This window comes from Podarcis pityusensis (genome assembly GCF_964106645.2).
Source record: "Podarcis pityusensis genome assembly, chromosome: 10".
NCBI classification, from domain to species: Eukaryota; Metazoa; Chordata; class Lepidosauria; order Squamata; family Lacertidae; genus Podarcis; species Podarcis pityusensis.
Window position 1 is genome coordinate 4,758,240 of NC_138035.1, and position 19,967 is coordinate 4,778,206.

The 19,967-nt window shown below is 49.4% G+C and overlaps 1 protein-coding gene and 1 long non-coding RNA gene across 4 annotated transcripts; one reads left to right on the forward strand and one right to left on the reverse strand.

Moving 5' to 3' along the window:
- The first annotated feature begins 1,849 nt into the window (after positions 1–1,849).
- On the forward strand, positions 1,850–17,478 carry LOC308486418 (ciliary microtubule associated protein 1A-like). 3 transcript variants are annotated; one of them, XM_081023254.1, is made up of 9 exons: positions 1,850–2,033; positions 2,711–2,837; positions 5,048–5,136; positions 5,730–5,846; positions 7,100–7,303; positions 9,184–9,285; positions 11,085–11,206; positions 13,940–14,080; positions 16,189–17,478. In XM_081023254.1, exons 4-9 carry the CDS (start codon positions 5,738–5,740, stop codon positions 16,267–16,269), a joined length of 759 nt encoding a protein of 252 aa, XP_080879380.1. In that variant the 5' UTR covers positions 1,850–2,033; positions 2,711–2,837; positions 5,048–5,136; positions 5,730–5,737; the 3' UTR covers positions 16,270–17,478. The 3 variants fall into 3 exon arrangements, with proteins under 3 accessions (XP_080879380.1, XP_080879381.1, XP_080879379.1); XM_081023255.1 differs by lacking the exon at positions 2,711–2,837; XM_081023253.1 differs by lacking the exons at positions 1,850–2,033; positions 2,711–2,837; positions 5,048–5,136 and having other exon boundaries at positions 5,592–5,846.
- A 215-nt stretch (positions 17,479–17,693) lies between these two features.
- LOC308486505 lies at positions 17,694–19,711 on the reverse strand. Its single transcript, XR_013991106.1, has 2 exons — positions 18,609–19,711; positions 17,694–18,105 (listed from the first exon to the last, which is right to left on the reverse strand). It is a non-coding gene; the product is annotated as an uncharacterized lncRNA (long non-coding RNA).
- Between the last annotated feature and the right edge of the window lie 256 nt (positions 19,712–19,967).

A 19,967-nucleotide genomic window follows, 5' to 3' on the forward strand; every position in this document is an offset into this window, starting at 1 on the left:
GAGTATGCCCGTTGTTTCCCCAGAAGGTGCGTGTAGCACAGACACAGGCAAACTTGGCCCTCCAGATGTTTTGGGACTACAACTCCCATCATCCATAGCTAACAGGACCAGTGGTCAGGGAAGATAGGAATTGTAGTCCCAAAACATCTGGAGGGCCAAGTTTGCCTATGCCTTGTGTAGCATAAGCGAGTTGTATGACCCTATTGATTTTACAGTTGTGGGATTGGAAGGGACCCCATGGGTCATCTAGTCTAACTCCCTGCAAGGCAGGAAGTTCAGCTCTCGAATCCAGGACAGGTGGCCATCCAACCGCTGCTTAAAAACCTCCAAGGAAGGAGAGTTCGCCACCTCCCAAGGGAGACCGTCCCGCTGTCCGACGGCTTTTGCTGTCAACTGGGATGTGAGTTCATTAGCAAAGAAAACGGAAAAGGCAGTTCTCTGAGCATGTGTAGAATGCCCTTCCCTCTCTGGGTAACTCCAGCCAATGGTTTTCATTTCTTTAAATTCATATAGCGTTATTCACAGTGCTTTTTTTCTGGGGGGGACGCAGGGGGAAGCATACCCCTAAACATTTTGTGAATCTTTGTACTTTTGTCCACTTACTGTATTTATTTCCCCCAATTTGAACCATAAAATGGTGGTTTTCTTGAGTCAAAAGGAGAGTTGTTGTTGTTGTTTAGTTGTTTAGTCGTGTCCGACTCTTCGTGACCCCCTGGACCAGAGCACGCCAGGCCCTCCTGTCTTCCACTGCCTCCCGCAGTTTGGTCAAACTCATGCTGGTAGCTTCGAGAACACTGTCCCACCATCTCGTCCTTTGTCGTCCCCTTCTCCTTGTGCCCTCCATCTTTCCCAGCATCAGGGTCTTTTCCAGGGAGTCTTCTCTTCTCATGAGGTGGCCAAGTATTGGAGCCTCAGCTTCAGCATCTGTCCTTCAGTGAGCACTCAGGGCTGATTTCCTTCAGAATGGATCGGTTTGATTTTCTTGCAGTCCATGGGATTCTCAAGAGTCTCCTCCAGCACCAGAATTCAAAAGCATCCATTCTCCGGCGATCAGCCTTCTTTATGGTCCAGCTCTCACTTCCATACATCACGACTGGGAAAACCATAGCTTGAACTATACGGGACCTTTGTCGGCAAGGTGATGTCTCTGCTTTTGAAGATGCTGTCTAGGTTTGTCATTGCTTTCCTCCCAAGAAGCAGGCGTCTTTTAATTTCGTGGCTGCTGTCACCATCTGCAGTGATCATGGAGCCCAAGAAAGTAAAATCTCCCACTGCCTCCATTTCTTCCCCTTCTACATTTTTAAAAAGAAATAAAGTACAGTGGTACCTCGGGTTACATACGCTTCAGGTTACATACACTTCAGGTTACAGATTCCGCTAACCCAGAAATAGTGCTTCAGGTTAAGAACTTTGCTTCAGGATGAAGAACAGAAATCGCGCGGCGGCAGAGGGAGGCCCCATTAGCTAAAGTGCTGCTTCAGGTTTAAGAACAGTTTCAGGTTAAGAACGGACCTCCGGAACGAATTAAGTACTTAACCCGTGGTACCACTGTACTGAGTTATTCATAAAACCAAACTAAACCAGAGCCGCTTGCAACAATTGTTCATAAAACCATTCGATGGGGAAACCTGTTTTAAAAATCTGGAAACTCAAATTACAATCACATTGCAACAAAAGAGAAACCCCGTAAAAATGTTACAATAAGAAACCCGAGACTTACTAGGAGCCCGCCTGACACCTCCCCTCCCCGCCCGCTCTCTTGAACCCAGGACAGACTTTACGCAGGCAGACCAGAGGCGCTGGTTAGGGACGCAGCGGGCGCTGCGCTGAAGCCGCCCGACGGAGCCGCCCCGGGACCGGGGAAAGGAGGAGGCGCCGTTGCCGGGAAACAGCGTACACACTGCGGGCCGGAGGGACGGAGGTTGGGGCAGCTCCGGGCCGGCTCAGTCCGGCTGCCTCTCTCTCTCTCCGGGGTCCGCCTTGCGCCGAGCGGGGGTCCAGCAGCTCTCCCTGCCGTTCGCTCCCAGCCCCAGGTCGGTGCTCCGGGATCCCAGCCCCGTCTCCCGCAGGATCCATCCCTTCTCCGCCTCTTCAGTGGCTGGGGATGAGACCTTTAAGTGCTGGGGATCCCACACCCCGTCGGGGATCGCTTTTCTGAAAGGCTCCCTTTCTCCTTCCAAGATCTCCCCACCCCACCCACGCTGGATCTCCTGGGATCTGTCCTCTGCTGGTTGGAAAGGCGGTGGGGTGCCCTCGTCCGTCGCCCCGTGTCTGGCTGGGATGAGTGGCAGAATATTGGGGGAGAAACTGGGGGGTGGAATCGAGGCAGCTGTGTTGCCAGGGGTTCTTTAGCCGAGATTCCTGCCTGGCGCGTAGGGTGGGTGTGTGTGGACTAGATCAGGCATCCCCAAACTCGGCCCCTCCAGCTGTTTGGGGACTACAATTCCCATCATCCCTGACCACTGGTCCTTTTAGCTGGGGATGATGGGAGTTGTAGTCCCAAAACAGCTGGAGGGCCGAGTTTGGGGGTGCCTGGACTAGATGGTTCTTGGGTCTCTTCCAACTCCACGATTCCCTGATTCTAGCGATTCATCGGAGGTTTTCCAGCAGAGGCTGGGGTTTTTAAGCTGACATTCCCGCATTGCAAAGAGCTTAGGGTCCCTTCCGACGTTACAGTTCTTCCTTTCCTTGGGATGACTCTCCCTTGCAGGGACTCCCTCGCCTGGACCGTCCACGGAAGGGACTCATCCAAACCGCTAGGCGAGTCTAGCTCAGCCTGCCCCGGCGCCACCTGAAGACCTGGCCAGGTGATCCTCCCAATAGCCTCAAGAGATCAGGTGAGGGGTCATTCCAAAACACCGCCTTAGAACTAAATTGCAATAAGATCTATCTGCGCTACATAGGGGTCTGTCATGTTCCCTGCCCTCTCTCTAGCCCTGATTCCTGCATTACAGGGTGGGAGGTGTGTGTGGACACGTTGGGTTCCTTATAACTAGTGCTTTTTTCCTGGGGGTACGCAGGGGTACGCATACCCCCTAAATAATTTGCAAATCTAAGTTTGGCCTCATTGGGGGGCAGCGTTTCAATAGGAGTAGGAAAATGAGAGCAACCCTAAACATTTGTTTAGAGAGAAAAAAAGCACTGCTTATAACTACTATGCTCTCCCTCTCATTGAAATATTTCCCTCTCTCTCACACATGCATGAAGAAGATTAGGAGTTTCTCATGGCCTCAGGCAACCCCACCATCTCAAACAGGAACCTGGTGCCCTCCATTTTTAAATTTATTTCTTACAGCTCTTTTTTTTGTGCTCCAGCTTCCAGAGCTAGGCTGGCTGGGTCTCTCTTTCTCTGTGTGTGATGAATTAAAATAAGATAGCACAAAATACTTTGAAGCAACAGGAAATCCAAGGACTTAAAAATGTGAAATACCGTATTTTTTGCTCTATAAGACTACTTTTTCCCTCCTAAAAAGTAAGGGGAAATGTGTGTGCGTCTTATGGAGCGAATGCAGGCTGCACAGCTATCCCAGAAGCCAGAACAGCAAGAGGGATTGCTGCTTTCACTGCGCAGTGATCCCTCTTGCTGTCCTGGCTTCTGAGATTCAGAATATTTTTTTTCTTGTTTTCCGCCTCCAAAAACTAGGTGCGTCTTGTAGTCTGGTGTGTCTTATAGAGCGAAAAATACGGTAATTGTTTTAATAATCGGACTTGCCATTATTATTATTATTATTATTATTATTATTAGCATTACCAGATAGGATCCTGGGGATTCCTCATTGCCTGGTATCCAAACAACTCACTCGTCCAGGACAGATCTGACTTTGGCTAAAAAAACCCACTAATTTAGAGGCAGGAGAAGCCAAGCTGGGTCACCTCTCGCTTACTACGCATTTTGCGTCATAACTCTCCTTCCAGGAGGGCTAGAGACTGCCTTTTTCTTTTATTAAAGAAAAATAGATTCCTGCATTTCTGGGCGGGTTAGACCGAATGGCTTTTGTGGCCCCTTCCAACTCTACTGTCCTGTGATTCCAGGAAGTTTTAAAGGGCAGGGATTGGGTGGTCATCTGCCAGGCATTCTTTAGCTGTGTATGTGGGTGCTTTTGTGCAAAGAAGGGCACTGCCGCAGCTGCTGCCAGCGCATGGTCAATCTCTGTTTTGCTGTCCCCGCTGGCATGGCAACTGGGCTAGAGAGAGGAGGGAGAGAGAGAGAGAGAGAGAGACCCAGACAATGGCGTGTGTTTGCTGGTTTTGTTTGGAAACCATGTGGGAGACTACCTGGCAGGCACAGAGAAAGAAGCAAATACAAAGCGCATTAAGGAATATCACACTGATTATGGCACAGGCTTCTGTCCACTTCATCAGATTCCTGGAATTATCTTAGGGTCCCGGGCCCTAAGGAAGTCAGATTATCCTCCACCAGGGCCAGGGCCTTCTCAGTGATGGCTCCGACCTGGTGGAATGCTCTGTGCCATGAGACCAGGGCCCTCCTTCCGCTGGGCCTCTGTGACAGATCTATTCCACCTGGTTTTCAACTTGAACTTAGCCTGATCTTTTATTCCTCTTCCTTCCCTCCCTCTCTCCTTCTTATGAAGATTACCTGCTCTGGGATCCCACAGCTAATTCTCCCCTGGTCTCCTCGCTGGCCCAAATAGGACTAATTTAGCCAGCTAGCCCTGGTGATCATCTAATGTTTACTGGATGGATTCCCCCCTAAATTGATTTTTGAATTCTGAATTTATTGTTATTCACATTTTATACTGTATTTTATGCTGTTTTTTGTTGCATCAATTAAGTGTTTTAAATTTGTTGTTAGCCGCCCTGAGCCCGGTTTTCTGAACCAGGAAGGGTGGGGTATAAATAAAAATTTATTATTATTATTATTTTATTATTATTATTATTATTATTATTATTATTATTATTATGCATGCATAGAATTGTAGAGTTGGAAGGGACCCCCTGGGTCATCTAGTCCAACCCTCTGCAATGCAGGAATCTCAGCTAAAGCATTCAGGACAGATGGCATTTGTGTGTGTTTTATTATCTGTAGTGGGAAATTGTCGCCTGCTCCAGGACTGCTTCTGGGTCACAGCCTGAGCTGACCCCGCAACTAAGAGGGAAGGGAGCTGCAAGGGAACTGTGAGTGTCAATGACTATCAGACTTTGAACAGCTGGAGCCAACTCACCAGATTTGTTGCATTAATTAAACTAAATAGTTGGATTTTGCAGCGTTGTTTGTTGGCATCCATATTTCTCGGGAGGCAACAGACGAGTTTGCCTTTGGGGGGGTGAAGTCAAACTGATAGAAGTTTGTAGAGACCAATGTGGGAGAGACATGTTTTGTTGCAGCTGGGGCAGAGGAACAGCTGTGGATGCACCATGACATTTCTTATCTTTGCACCCCTCCCAGCAGTCATTCCTCCCCTGGTCACTGCTGTGGATGCATGACTTTGTGGGAATGTTGTGAGTAACAGGAGAGGATATATTGATTAGTATTATTTTTCCTAACTCATGCTAGCAAGGTTCTTCACTTAGCAGAGTGCATTCCCCTATTATACAGCAGGAAGAAGAAGAAGAAGAAGAAGAAGAAGAAGAAGAAGAAGGAGGAGGAGGAGGAGGAGGAGGAGGAGGAGGAGGAGGAGGAGGAGGAGTTTGGATTTGATATCTCGCTTTATCACTACCCAAAGGAGTCTCAAAGCAGCTCACAATCTCCTTTCCCTTCCTCTCCCAAGACCGGAACATGTCGACAGATGTTTGGGTGGGGTCCTGGCGCCCCCACCGGCCCAGAGGGCCAATTGCTGCCCTCTACAGCAGCCCCGGGCCCAAATATGCTCTCCCATCAAACGTAGGTGAGTGAATTTGGGGTGGGGACAAAGTCCAGCTTTCAAACCCTAGAATGGGCTAAACAGGAGCAGTCTACCCAGCACAGAAACGACTTGTGAAACTCCTTGCCACTAGATGTTGCAGCGGGCATGAGAATAAAAGGCTGAAAAAGGACAGGAGGTGTCAGCTCAGGAGGGAAATGTCAACCACTTGCAGAAAACAAGAACCAGTTCTCCAAGACAGTGTCGCTCTTGGGACAAGCAAGAGGGGGCGGCCAGTTGTCATTTCTCTCTCTGCTTTTGAGCTTTGCTGTGATTGCTCACAGGATTTTAAAAACTGATTCTTGAAAAGGGGTGGTTGGGAAGAAACTGTACCAAAATGATATTTTACGCTAAAAATTTCCTTCCCCTGTATATTTTCGTTAGGGAGAATGCATAAAAATATTTCTCATGCAATATCTCGTATCAAACTAAATTTTTTTTGAATCGACTAAATGCTTTCAATTCGATTTTGAGCAAATGTGCAATTAATTGTTACTGTTTTGAATTTTGTTGGGTTCTTAGCTTCCCTAGCGGGTGATGGAAGCCTCTATTCTGCATAATGTATTTATAATAGTAGTAGTAGTAATAATAATAATAATATATTATTATTATTATTATTATTTTATTATTTGTATCCCGCCCATCTGGCTGCTTCCAACAAAACATTAAAATACAGTAATGCATCAAACATTAAAAGCTTCCCTAAACAGGGCTGCCTTCAGATGTCTTCTAAAAGCCTGGTAGTTGTTGTTCTCTTTGACATCTGGTGGGAGGGCGTTCCACAGGGCGGGCGCCACCACCAAGAAGGCCCTCTGCCTGGTTCCCTGTAGCTTTGCTTCAGAAGGCCCTCGGTGCTGGACCTTAGTGTCCCGGCTGAACAATGGTGGTGGAGACGCTCCTTCAGGTCTACTGGACCGAGGCCATTTAGGGCTTTCAAGGTCAGCACCAACACTTTGAATTGTGCTTGGAAACATACTGGGAGCCAATGTAGGTCTTTCAAGACCGGTGTTATGTGGTCTCGGCGGCCACTCCCAGTTACCAGTCTAGGATTAGTTGCAGTTTCCGAGTCACCTTCATAGGGTTCAGGAGGGGGCCCTGGGGTGTGTTTATGGAACCTAGCGGGCAGTGGCCCCAAAATGTTTGGCAACCACTGGGGTAGAGCATCACCCGCCCACCCCCGCCATGTCTCTCTGGCCCAACGTCTAACCTTCCTTCCCTGTTGCTGTTTCTCCTTGCAGGCTACCAACTGCATGACCCATCTCGCACCCGGGCCCCGGCCTACAGCTTTGGCACTCGCCACTCCCAGGACCAAGAGAACTGCTCCCCCGGCCCGGGCTACCTCATCCCAACCAACATGACCATGAGGGGCAGGGCTGGGATTCCTGCTTATTCCATCTACGGACGCCCCAAGGACGTGCCGCCTTTTAGGACCCCGGGGCCAGGTCTGTCTTGAAATCTGGGCCTGAGGCACCCCATTTGTGCTGGTCCTGGGGGGGGGTTACCGTGCGGTGTGGTCTAAGTCTGGTCCTAGGTCGAGGGTATGGAGGCTGTCTGTCAGGGGCGAAGCGAGGTCCAAAGCGAGGAGTCGGGTGTGGTCAGGAAATCTGGCAGGAGAGCAGGTCAGGGTACCAGCAGGAACAGGTTACCAACGATGTTGCTCCCGCAACCTGGGACTGGGCTGGCTGGCCTTTATCTCCTCTGAGGCATAGGGTGGCCCCGGTCCACAGGTGACTCGCCTCTCCTGGCCTGAAGGTGAGCACTCCTCCTGCAGGAACTTAGTTCCCTCCGCCTCTCTGCCCTGAGCCTCTGCAGCTCAGGAGAGGCTGGAGGGTTACTGGACCCAGAGGCAACCTCACCTTCCCCTGACGGGGCTGAGAGTGGAGCACCTGCAGGCAATGGGTCCTCCATCACCTCCGGAGCCAGAGCGAATTCAGCTGGTGTCTGCTCCTGAGGATCCGGCACAGGTGAAGGCCCTTCAGGTTCAAGCCCCAGCCCCGGCTCAGCTGGTTCTGGAGGCGGGGACTCCTGTGCAGGCTGGGATTCCTCAGGTTCAGCCTCTGAATCCGATTCCCAGGCCATCACACCATTGTAGGAATAACGAGGACCACGGGAGGTTGAATGCAACTGAGCTGTGCGGAAGCACTCTGGCAAGCATGCTCCAAGCAAGCTGCCGACTAGCGCTGAAGAGGCTCCTTTTATTAGCAGAAGTCAACAATTGGAAACAGTAGTGAGACAGGGGGTTCAATGGGGGTTAGAGTTAGCGAAGAGGCACTTCCCAAGCTGGTCACCCCATTTTTCTTTTGGGAAGAAAGGGAGCAGCCGCAAGACCAAAACTCCCTTTCTAACCCTTGAAGCTGTCCCAGAAACTCCAGCGGGTGCCAGTGAGGCTCCTCAGGGGGTCTCTGCCATGGAAGCATATTCACCCAGTGCTTTTCCAGTTGCACTGGCTCCCGGTGGAGTACAGGGTCAGGTTTAAGGTGCTGGTTTTGACCTTTAAAGCCCTTCACGGCCTAGGACCCTCGTACCTACAGGACCGCCTCTCCCAGTATGCCCCACAGAGAGCCTCAAGGTCCATAAATAGCAACACCCTAGTGGTCCCGGGCCCTAAGGAAGTTAGATTAGCTTCAACCAGAGCCAGGGCCTTTTCAACACTGGCTCCGGCCTGGTGGAACGCTCTGCCTCATGAGACCAGGGCCCTGCAGGATCTGATTTCTTTCCGCAGGGCCTGTAAGACAGAGTTGTTCCGCCTGGCCTTTGGCTTGGAGCCAGTTTGATTCCCTCCCTCTTTCTTTTTTCTTTTCCTTCTCCTCCTGTGATGAGGCTACATTTTAATATTTTAATGTTTCATTATTTTAATGTTGTATTTTAATGTTGTTTTTAAGTTGTAATCATTCAACTTGTTTTTATTATTCCTTGTAAGCCGCCCTGAGCCCGGCCTTGGCTGGGGAGGGCGGGGTATAAATAAAAATTATTATTATTATTATTATTATTATTATTATTATTCACAACTCAGCAGTATTCCAGTGTTCTTCCATTGGGGAAAGTGGAGCAAACTTGCTTTTCTGCAGCTCTGGAGGAGATGGAATCAAGTTACAAGAAGGGAGATTGTGACTGAGCCTTAGGAATAACTTCCTGGTGGTAAAGAACTGTTCATCAATGGAACGGATTCCTTCAGAAGGTGGTGGACTCTCCATCGGAGGTTTTTAACAGGGGTCCATACGGAGAATCATAGAGTTAAGGAGCTGGAAGGGACTGCGGAATGTCAACCCTCACCTGTGCCCTTCTGCCTCCTGATCAGATTGTGTCTCTCTGCTTCCAACAGGCTGCTATTCTCCGGAGAAAGCTGGGAGATGGGCTTACCGCTCTGCCCCCATGTACTCCCTTGCCTACCGGACGAAGGAATTCCAGAACGACCAGACACCAGGTGAGAGAGTGGACGCCAGGTGGGAAGGGTGTTTGCAGACAAAGGTAAAAATGACATTTATTGGTTATAAGAAAAAAATTGCTCCTTTTCCCTTATGGGGTATCCAAGAGCCTGTATAGAGTCCTTAAGTGGGTTCCCTATTGGTAAGAGAAAATAACAGAGGCCAACCAAAGTATATTGAGAAGCAAAGTGGCTGTTGTTGTTGTTGTTGTTGTCTAGTCGTTCAGTCGTGTCCGATTCTTCGTGACCCCTGGACCAGAGCACGCCAGGCACTCCTGTCTTCCACTGCCTCCCGCAGTTTGGTCAAACTCATGTTTGTAGCTTCGAGAACACTGTCCCACCATCTCGTCCTCTGTCGTCCCCTTCTCCTTGTGCCCTCCATCTTTCCCAGCATCAGGGTCTTTTCCAGGGAGTCTTCTCTTCTCATGAGGTGGCCAAAGTACTGGAGCCTCAGCTTCAGGATCTGTCCTTCCAGTGAGCACTCAGGGCTGATTTCCTTCAGAATGGATCGTTTTGATTTTCTTGCAGTCCATGGGCCTCTCAAGAGTCTCTTCCAGCACCATAATTCAAAAGCATCCATTCTTCGGCGATCAGCCTTCTTTATGGTCCAGCTTTCACTTCCGTACATCACTACTGGGAAAACCATAGCTAGCAAGCCTGATTTTAGTCAAGGAACTGTTGCAAAAGGGTCCCCACTCACCACACGCAGGAGGGAGGAGAACCCCAAAGAATGGTGCGCAAGCCCCTATATAGACTTTTGAAACTGCCCCACCCTGTAGCCCAAGACCACCCCCAGAAACATCATCCATACATCACAGAAGGATGCGGTCTACAGCAGAAATCCTGTTTGCCAGGATATCTGTTAATGGTTACTGACTGCATTACCTGGGGAGTCTGGCCATTCTTTTGTGATGGTAAATACTTTAGTTCCTGAATCCAGGTCACAGGCTCACCTTATTCATACACAAATACACCCTTAAGACAGGTAAGCAAAAGACTTTTCCCATTTCCTCCCTCCTTTCAGAGAAATATTTGAGGTCAATTTGGGAGAGTCAAAATGGCTTCAGTATTGCTCTCCTGTACTATTTCAGATACATGGTTTATATACAGTGGTACCTTAGTTTACGAACTTCATCCGTTCCAGAAGTCCATTCTTAAACCAAAGTGTTAAACCAAGACGTGCTTTCCCATAGCAGCGGGGGACTCAATTTACAAATGGAACACACTCAACCTGTTCTGCTTCCAAGGCAAAGTTCACAAACCCAAACAACTACTTCCGGGTTTGCAGCGTTCTTAATCCAAGTTGTTCATAAACTAAGCTGCTCTTAAACCAAGGCACCAGTGTACTTACATCTGTGTTTGCCTTGTACATTTATGAACATTTAATTTATATTTGAGACCTTAGAATTCTTATAACATCGCTTTGGCCTGAGTGACATGGACCCAGTGGAGGACTATGGCCTCTCAAATTTCAGTGGTGTCCTGTGCAGTGTGAAAATTCAGTGCCCCCTTCGGCTTTCGCTCTCCGTTCTATAGCATTATGGTGACGCCCCCAGCAGTGCGGCGCCCAGTGCTGTCAAACCGGCCGCGCTACCCTTAAAATACCTCTGTTGGACTTGGACCGGTGGTTTGGCTCTGTATGGGGTAGTTTCATACGTCTCTATTTTGGAAAGGCCATTGCAGCTCAGCAATAGAAGGTTTGCTTTGAGTGCAGAAGGTTCCAGGTTCTCACACGCTTCTATACGTTCCCATATGCCCCACTGAATCATTTCTCTCCACTTCCTGCCCCCCACCTCTAGGGCCTGCAGCCTACTGGCTCCCTCCCATGCTGGGGCCCAATGTGGTTGGCAAGACCTCTGCCCCCAATTTCTCCATTTATGGGCGCAAGTCAATCGGCAGCTTCTATGAGGACCTCAGCAAGGTGAGTAGCCGAACGGACAGGTTTTGAAGACCGTGGAGTGAGAGATTTACGAAATCCTCTTCCCCCTTGCCGGTGACCTTGAAATTGTCTGATGAACGCACAACCAAGAAATCCAGGGTAGTTATTTTAATTAAATAATAATAATAATAATAATAATAATAATAATAATAATAATAAATTATTTCTACCCTGCCCATCTGGCTGGGATTCCCCAGCCACTCTGGGCGGCTTCCAACAAAGATGAAAAATACATTAAAATGTCACACATTAAAAACTTCCCTGAACAGGGCAGCCTTCAGATGTCTTCTGAATGTCAGATAGTTGTTTATCTCCTTGACATCTGATGGGAGGGCGTTCCACAGAGCGGGTGCCACTACCGAGAAGGCCCTGTGCCTGGTTCCCTGTAACTTGGCTTCTCACAATGAGGGAACTGCCAGAAGGCCCTCGGCGCTGGACCTCAGTGTCCGGGCAGAACGATGGGGGTGGAGACGCTCCTTCAGGTATGGTGGGGTGGTGCATTGATCTGGTTCTTAAACAAAAGAGTAACAATATTTTCAAATAGGAGATTATTTTCAAACAGTTAAGTCAGAGGTCAGCAACCTAAGGCCCATGGGCCAGAAGTGGCCCATGAGGGTCGCTTAATCAGCCCATGAGCCGCCCCCGAACCATGCTGCCTGCTTGGCCAATCCCTACATGCTGCACTAAACCAGCAAAGCGCAGCGTGGGGACTCTCTTCTGTGGCTCTGGAAATCGCTTCTTCACATGCTCAGATGCTGGAAATTGCCTCTGCACATGCCCAGATGCTGGAAATTGCTTCTGCCCAGGTGCGGTTTTCGGCATCTGGGCATGCGCAGAAGTGATTTCCAGTGCCGTGATGTGCCAGCCTGGCTCACGGAGGATCTCTGCAGGAGTGATCCGCCCCATGCCCGGTAAAGGTAAAGGGACCCCTGACCATTAGGTCCAGTCATGGCCAACTCTGGGGTTGCGGCACTCATCTTGTTTACTGGCCGAGGGAGCCGGCATACAGCTTCCGGGTCATGTGGCCAGCATGACTAAGCCGCTTCTGGCGAACCAGAGCAGCACACAGAAATGCTGTTTACCTTCCCACCAGAGCGGTACCTATTTATCTACTTGCACTGGTGTGCTTTCGAACTGCTGGGTTGGCAGGAGCAGGGACCAAGCAACGGGAGCTCACCCCGTCATCGTGGGGATTTGAACCGCCGACCTGCTGATCGGCAAGTCCTAGGCTCTGTGGTTTAACCCACAGCGCCACCCTCTTTGCCAACCCCTGACTTAAGTCTTCACCTGTCGCTGATGATTGTAAAGTCTAGTCTCAGCACCTCTGCTACGTTTAATAAAGATCCTAAGGGTTTTTTTTGCTTTCGTTTCCAAAACCTACGATCCAAACTACTTAGCAGTTCATAACTGGGTAACTCCCCTATAAGCTGTTCAGCTTCTGCCTCTCTCTGTGCTTCTCAACATGCTGTGGACAAGGGGCAGGCGACTCATCCCCCTCCAGCTCTCCATCGGAGAGAAGCTGGTCGTCTGTAATAAACAAAAATATGCCCTTATTCCCTTATGGGGGACACAAGAGCCCTTATAGAGTCTTTTGTAGGTTCTCCATCTGTCAGAGAAAATAACAGAGGCCAGCCAGAGAATATTGAGAAGTAAAGCAGCTAGTAAGCCTGATCTTTATGCGCCCCCTTCACACGCAGGAAAGGAGGAGGACCCTGAACAAAGGTGTGTCCCCCCTTATATAGACATTTTAAATTGCAAGCCCTGGAGTCCAAGACCACCCCCAGAAACATCATACATACATACATCACAGAAGGGGTGTAGCTTAAGACCACTCCCCAAACATATCATACCTACATCACAAAAACGGCGGTCTACAACAGAAATCTGAGCGCATTGTTTATCTCCTGTCTGGCAGGCTACCTGTTAATGGTCACTTGATTGGATACGCTGGGGAGCCTGGCCAGTCTTTTGTAATGATAAATACTTAGTCCCTGAGCCAGGTCACAGGCTCACCCTATTCATACACAGACAGACATACCCTTAAGACAGGATTTGTGAAGGAAAAGACAATGGGGAGGCTTTTCCATTTTCCTTCGACCTTGCAGAGAAAACATTTGGTCAGTTTGGGAGTCAAAATGGTTTCAGGGATGTTTTCCTTTGCTGCTTCAGACATGTGGTTTATATATTTATGTACGTGTTTGCTTGGTACATTTATGAATATTTATTATATATAAAGGTAAAGGTAAAGGTAAAGGGACCCCTGACCATTAGGTCCAGTCGTGGCTGACTCTGGGGTTGCGGCGCTCATCTTGCTTTATTGGCCGAGGGAACCGGCGTACAGCTTCCGGGTCATATGGCCAGCATGACTAAGCCGCTTCTGGCGAACCAGAGCAGCACACGGAAACGCCGTTTACCTTCCCGTCGGAGCGGTACCTATTTATCTACTTGCACTTTGATGTGCTTTCGAAATGCTAGGTTGGCAGGAGCAGGGACCGAGCAACGGGAGCTCACCCTTTGCGGTGATTCGAACTGCCGACCTTCTGACTGGCAAGCACTAGGCTCTGTGGTTTAACCCACAGCGCCACCCGCATCCCTTTATTATATATATAAGACCTTGAATTTTTTATTTCACTACCATAGAAGGCATTCCCCAGTCCTTGTCTCCAGACCATTCCCTGACACCTAGTGATCCTTTCCCCCCTCCTTGCATGACAGACACCAGGGCCCTGCAACTACCGCCTGGTGGATCCCAGCATCTACAAGAAACGGCCACCGCACTTCAGCATGCTGGCCCGCAACATGCCCCCAGGAGACAACACTTTGAAGCCGGGTCCAGGAGCCTACAGCCCCGAGAAGGTGAGGGCAGGTGGCAGCAGAAGGCATTATGGGGTTGGGGGGGAACTGTCCTGCAGCAAAGATAATAATAATAATAATAATAATAATAATAATAATAATAATAATTTTATTTATATCCCGCCCTCCCCAGCCGAAGCTGGGCTCAGAGCAGCTAACAACAGTAAAAATAACACAGTTTACATAAAACCACAATCAATTAATTGAAATACAGTCTAAAATCAATTCATTCCAAAAGAGGGTTGGAGAAATTCGTGGAGGGGGAGAGAGTTGTTGATGACTGCTAGCAATACTCTGCCTCCACAGTTTGATGCCTAAGTTCTGCCTCTGAATCCCCAGTTGCTGGGAACCCTGGGAGAGGAGAGGACTCTCGTGACTGAATCCTGCTTTTCTACAATGGGCACTGGTTTGGCCACTGTGAGAACAGGAGCAGGGCTGGATTTAGGTTTGATGAGGCCCTAAGCTGCTGGAGGTAATGGGGCCCTATATAATAATAATAATAATAATAATAATAATAATAATAATAATAATAATTTTATTTATATCCTGCCCTCCCCAGCCGAAGCCGGGCTCAGAGCGGCTAACAACAGTAAAAGTAAGACAATTTGCATAAAATCACAATCAATAGAAATACATTCTAAAATCAATTCATTCTAAAATCAATTCAGAGTCAAATTAATGGCAACCATTGGGCTAGAGTTCTTTGAGGATTACCAAAGGAGGGGGTCAGACTGCGCCTTGGCCAAAGGCCAGGCGGAACAGCTCTGTCTTGCAGGCCCTGTGGAAAGATGTCAAGTCCCGCAGGACCCTAGTCTCTTGGGACAGAGCATTCCACCAGATCGGGGCCACGGCCGAAAAAGCCCTGGCTCTGGTTGAGGCCAGCCTAACCTCCCTGTGGCCTGGGACCTCCAAGGTGATTTTGTTTGAATATTCATTTAAGCATTCCCATTGTTTCTGAATTATAGTTTTGGATTTATGCCTTATTAAGTCCATCAATTTTGCTAACTCCACGTAGTCACATAGTTTACTTAACCATTCCCCTTTCCATGATTCTATGATATCCCACATCCCTCCAACGAGCTCAAGGTGGCATGCATAGTTCTCCCCTTTTTTAAATCTTCACAACAACCCTGCAATGTAGGTGAGCCTGTAAATATGCTCTCACAGCCGTTTCCTGCCACTTCTGTTTGCACAGTGTTATTTACTCTGCTGATTAGAGCATGCTCCAGCTTCCAAAGGCTTCTGAAGCTGCGAGTCACTGTTTCATGCTGAGCCAAGGACCGGAGATCGCCCGGCTACCCTCATCTCCGTCAAGCTAAGCAGTTGGCTCCTTACCTCTCCCGCCCTGACCTAGCCACTGTGATCCACGCGGCGGTCACCTCCAGACTGGATTATTGTAACTCACTCTACGTGGGGCTGCCCTTGAGACTGATCCAGAAACTCCAGCGGGTGCAGAATGCCGCGGCGAGACTCCTTACGGGGTCCTCACTGTGGGATCACATTCACCCGGTGCTATACCAGCTGCACTGGCTCCCGGTGGAGTACAGGATCAGGTTTAAGGTGCTGGTTTTGACCTTTAAAGCCCTATATGGTTAGGCTGGCCTCAACCAGAGCCAGGGCTTTTTCGGCTGTGGCTCCAATCTGGTGGAACGCTCTGTCACAAGAGACTAGGGCCCTGCAGGACTTGACATCTTACCGCAGGGCCTGCAAGACAGAGCTGTTCCACCAGGCCTTCGGCCAGGGCACAGCCTGACCCCCTCCTTTGGCAATCCTCACAGAACTCTAGCCCAATGGTTGCCATTAATCTGATTTGAACTGATTTTATAATGAAATGATTTTAGAATGTTGTATCATTTTATTGTGGTTAGCTGCTCTGAGCCCGGCTTTGCCTGGGGAGGGTGGGATATAAATAAATTAATTATTATTATTATTACTGGCCGGTGGGCTGGATCCAGCTGGGTGTTTGTAAATTGCCCCCTTTCCCTTGGAAGCATCCCAACACTAACCACTGCACCAGCTTTCCAGCTACTCTCCATTGTTCGGTGCCCCCACCCCTTCCTTTCCGCTGGCGGTGCCTAACCCTGTCCCTCCGTCTCTCCTTCCTCCTGCAGCACACCCCGCAACGTGGCTTGACCTTCGGGATCCGCCACTCGGACTACGTGGCTCCGCTCATTGTGGACGTGGCAGATTAAACTGGCTCCATTGGTGAAGATGGTCTGGACAAGAAATATTCCTTTGGAAACATACGGATCTCTCGGTGCTTTGTGTTGTCGCTGGAGATTGGGGCCTGGGGAGGGAAGTGGGGTGGGCAGTATCTGAGGCCTGGGAGGGTCCTCAGAGCTGGGGGGCCTGGGTTCAGCGAGGCTCATAGCCTACCCTCTCAGTTCCTTTGGGAAACTGTTGCAGCTTTGATTCTCCCTGTTCCCAGATCCTTTGACTGCATTGCTCTGATCCATTCACCCCTTAGTCACCCCAGTTTTCTCTAAGGATGTGTGCGCTGAGGAAGGTCCAGGAAGGCTGTGCAGTGAGATGGGGGGCAGGAGGGAAATATCTTCCTATTTGTACCTCACAGCTATTACAGCAGAACCTCGGTTTTCAAACGTAATCCATTCCAGAAGACCATTCGACTTGCGAAATGTTCGAAAACCAAGGATCAATGGGTGGTTCCATTGAAAAAATGGAAAAACACACACCGGAAGCCGTTTGACTTCCGAGGCGTGTTCAAAAACGGAAGCAATCACTTATGGGTTTTTGGCGTTCGGCTTCTGAGACGCTCGAAAACCAAGGTTCCACTGTACAGTCATACCTCATGTTACGTTTGCTTCATGTTACGTCTTTTCAGGTTGTGTCCTGTGGCGACCCAGAAGTACCGGAAAGGGTTACTTCCGGGTTTTGCTGCTCGCGCATGCGCACAAGACCAAATCATGCCACGCACCTGCGCAGATACGGCGCTTCAGGTTGCGGGCTTTTCATGTTGCGAAAGCGAACGGGCCTCTGGAACAGATCCCGTTCGCAACCAGAGGTACCACTGCATCTCGGTTTTGTGTGCTTGAATCCAAATTCTGTGCCCAGAAAGGCTGAATTCTGCAATCTGTATGAATTACATAGTTAGAAAACATTACGGATCTTCCCCAGTTTGCATCCTCTGCTCTCCTTCCACCAGTCAAGGGATCCCACCTCAGTTTTGTGCCAAACTGGCCTCTCCAGACTCCATGCCTCCGAGGTAGACTCACATCCCAGAAGTGAAATGACCTTTCCTTGGCTCTGACTCCCTGCATTCATCACCTTAAGCCCATTTGCCAGGTGCTAGCCCTGCAGACCTCTTCTTCCCAAGACTGTGCAAAGGTTGCTGCTTGTATAGTCCCCGGTTCATTGATTAAAAAGAAACGGTGCCAACAAAATACTTTGCAAGATGATTGGGATGATACAAATGGTGTGTGACTCTTTCTTGTCTTGGGGTTGTTGTACGACAATCCTTGGGCTCACTTGGATTTGACAAACAAAGACACCAACCAAGAATATTGGAGCACAACAGCAGCTTGCGGGCACACGCGCTAAACCCTGTCTGTGGTGCCTACCCCTTTTCCCCAAATGATGAGATAAGAGACCAGAGTATGGGTTCAAATTGGCCACAACTTTATTGAGCTTCAGAAGTGGGAAACTTGGCACAGGCCTTGGCAGGTAACCCTCTCAGCCCGCCTGGCTGAGGATATGCAGGCTGATGAGGCCCAGTGAGAGGGGACTGCAAAGCGCAAACTTACACAGCATGCCCTTCCACCGCTGCTCTAGGGCCAGGGACTCGCGGGTTTTGCCCTTTAATGGGCCCTGCAAACGCCACCGCATGGGGAGGGAGCATGAATGCATCACCCCCGACTTGATCCTAGACTAAAGGATACCTTGCCAAGGCCTAAAACCGGCAAGGTTGTGACAAAATGCTATGGGGAAGGCGAAACCTGCCAATGCAGGGAAAATTCCTTCCCGGTTCTGAATACAGCAACCATCTTACGACCGTAGCAGTGCCCGCTGACCTGAAACACAAAATCTTAGCCTGTAAGGAAAGAATCATTAATTTGAAGACCGCTGACCTAGGATGAAATTATGGAGGCAAGAAATTATTAATTTGAGGGAGGGTGGGTGGGTGATCCTGGAAGGAAGAACAGCAAAAGAGTCAGCCTCTTTTCTTTTGGCCGAGGGCAAGTCAAAGGCCGGCCCAAGCAGGTGGGTCTTCTACCCACCTCATGGAAGAAGCAGGAAGAAGCCTCAAACAAAGGATGGCTCCCACTTTTATAAGTTTCCCCTTATACCCATAATACACTTAGTGAAGCATCATGCATACATCACAAATACATCATGGTTATGTAACATTATGGGAGGGGGTTTCCGGCAGAAACCTGATCATCAGGTTTGCCCCCATCTCTCCCTTGCCCTCCACCTCACACCCATCAAGTGATGCAATAGGAATATTTACAAGTTCCTGGTTATCCCCGTCAGGTAATCACACTTCTTTGTCCTGACCGAGAGGACAACCCACCTGCGTCCCTGCTCTATCTTAGAATCATAGAATTGCAGAGTCGTCCACAGGGCTCCCCAGACATTCATTTTCTCCTCTCATGAAATGATTGAGCAACGATAGCCAAGACCAGTGCAATAATTGATTGCGGCAGGTTAATCAACAGCCCAACCTCCTGGGAGCCAATGAGAAAAGGAGAAAGCAAGAGGTGGACTCCTGGCCACAGATGACCTTTGCTTTGTAAGTGACAGGACGGAATGAAGGCACTCTCAGGGGGTCGGTGCTGCAAGAGAAACCATTGGCTTTTGCACTTTGCAAGCAGACCAACTTACAACCTTCTTTCCGGGTTGATGACCAGCTTGTGGGAGAGGGAATCTGGGGCTCAGAGAGGCTGAGAGAGCTACAATGGGCCCCAGAAGGTCCTGGTGGGCAGCGCACTTAGGGCTGCTGCAGACTTAAAGCAACACCCTCTCCTTCCGTTGAACTTTGTGACCTCCCCAAATGAGCTGTTATCTCACAGAGGGCTTGCAATAGCTGGGATTGTTGTTGTTTAGTCGTTGAGTTGTGTCCGACTCTTCGTGACCCCATAGACCAGAGCATGCCAGGCACTCTTGTCTTCCATTGCCTCCCGCAGTTTGGTCAAACTCATGCTGGTAGCTTCGAGAACACTGTCCCACCATCTTGTCCTCTGTCGTCCCCTTCTCCTTGTACCCTCCATCTCTCCCAACATCAGGGTCTTTTCCAGTGAGTCTTCTCTTCTCATGAGGTGGCCAAAGTCTTGGAGCCTCAGCTTCAGGATCTGTCCTTCCAGTGAGCACTCAGCACTCAGAGGCTGGGATTAGCCTCTGGGAGAATTTGCCCTCATCAGAACATAAGAAGAGCTTGCTGGATCAGGCCAATGGACCATCATCTAGTTCAGCATCCTGTGTTCACAGTGACAACCTAGAGGCCTGGGGTAAACCCACAAGCAGGGTCCAAGCACAGCAGTAACACTCATTCAAAGTGCTGGTACTGACCTTTAAAGCCCTAAACGGCCTCGGCCCAGTAGACCTGAAGAAGCATTTCCACCCGCAACTTCCATCCCAGACACTGAGGTCCAGCGCTGAGGCTCTTCTGGCGGTTCCCTCCCTGTGAGATGTGAGGTTACAGGGAACCAGGCAGAGGGCCTTCTCGGTGGTGGCTCCCTCCCTGTGGAACACCCTCCCATCAGATGTCAAGGAAATAAACAACTATCTGACTTTTAGAATACAATCCTGGCAGCTGTTATTGCATGTGGAAAGACTCTTTTATTATCCTTTGGGATGTCTGTTGTGAATATACCTAACAAGAAAAGGTGTGTCTTAACACACACCTTTCTACTCCCATTTCTGGTTCCAAATC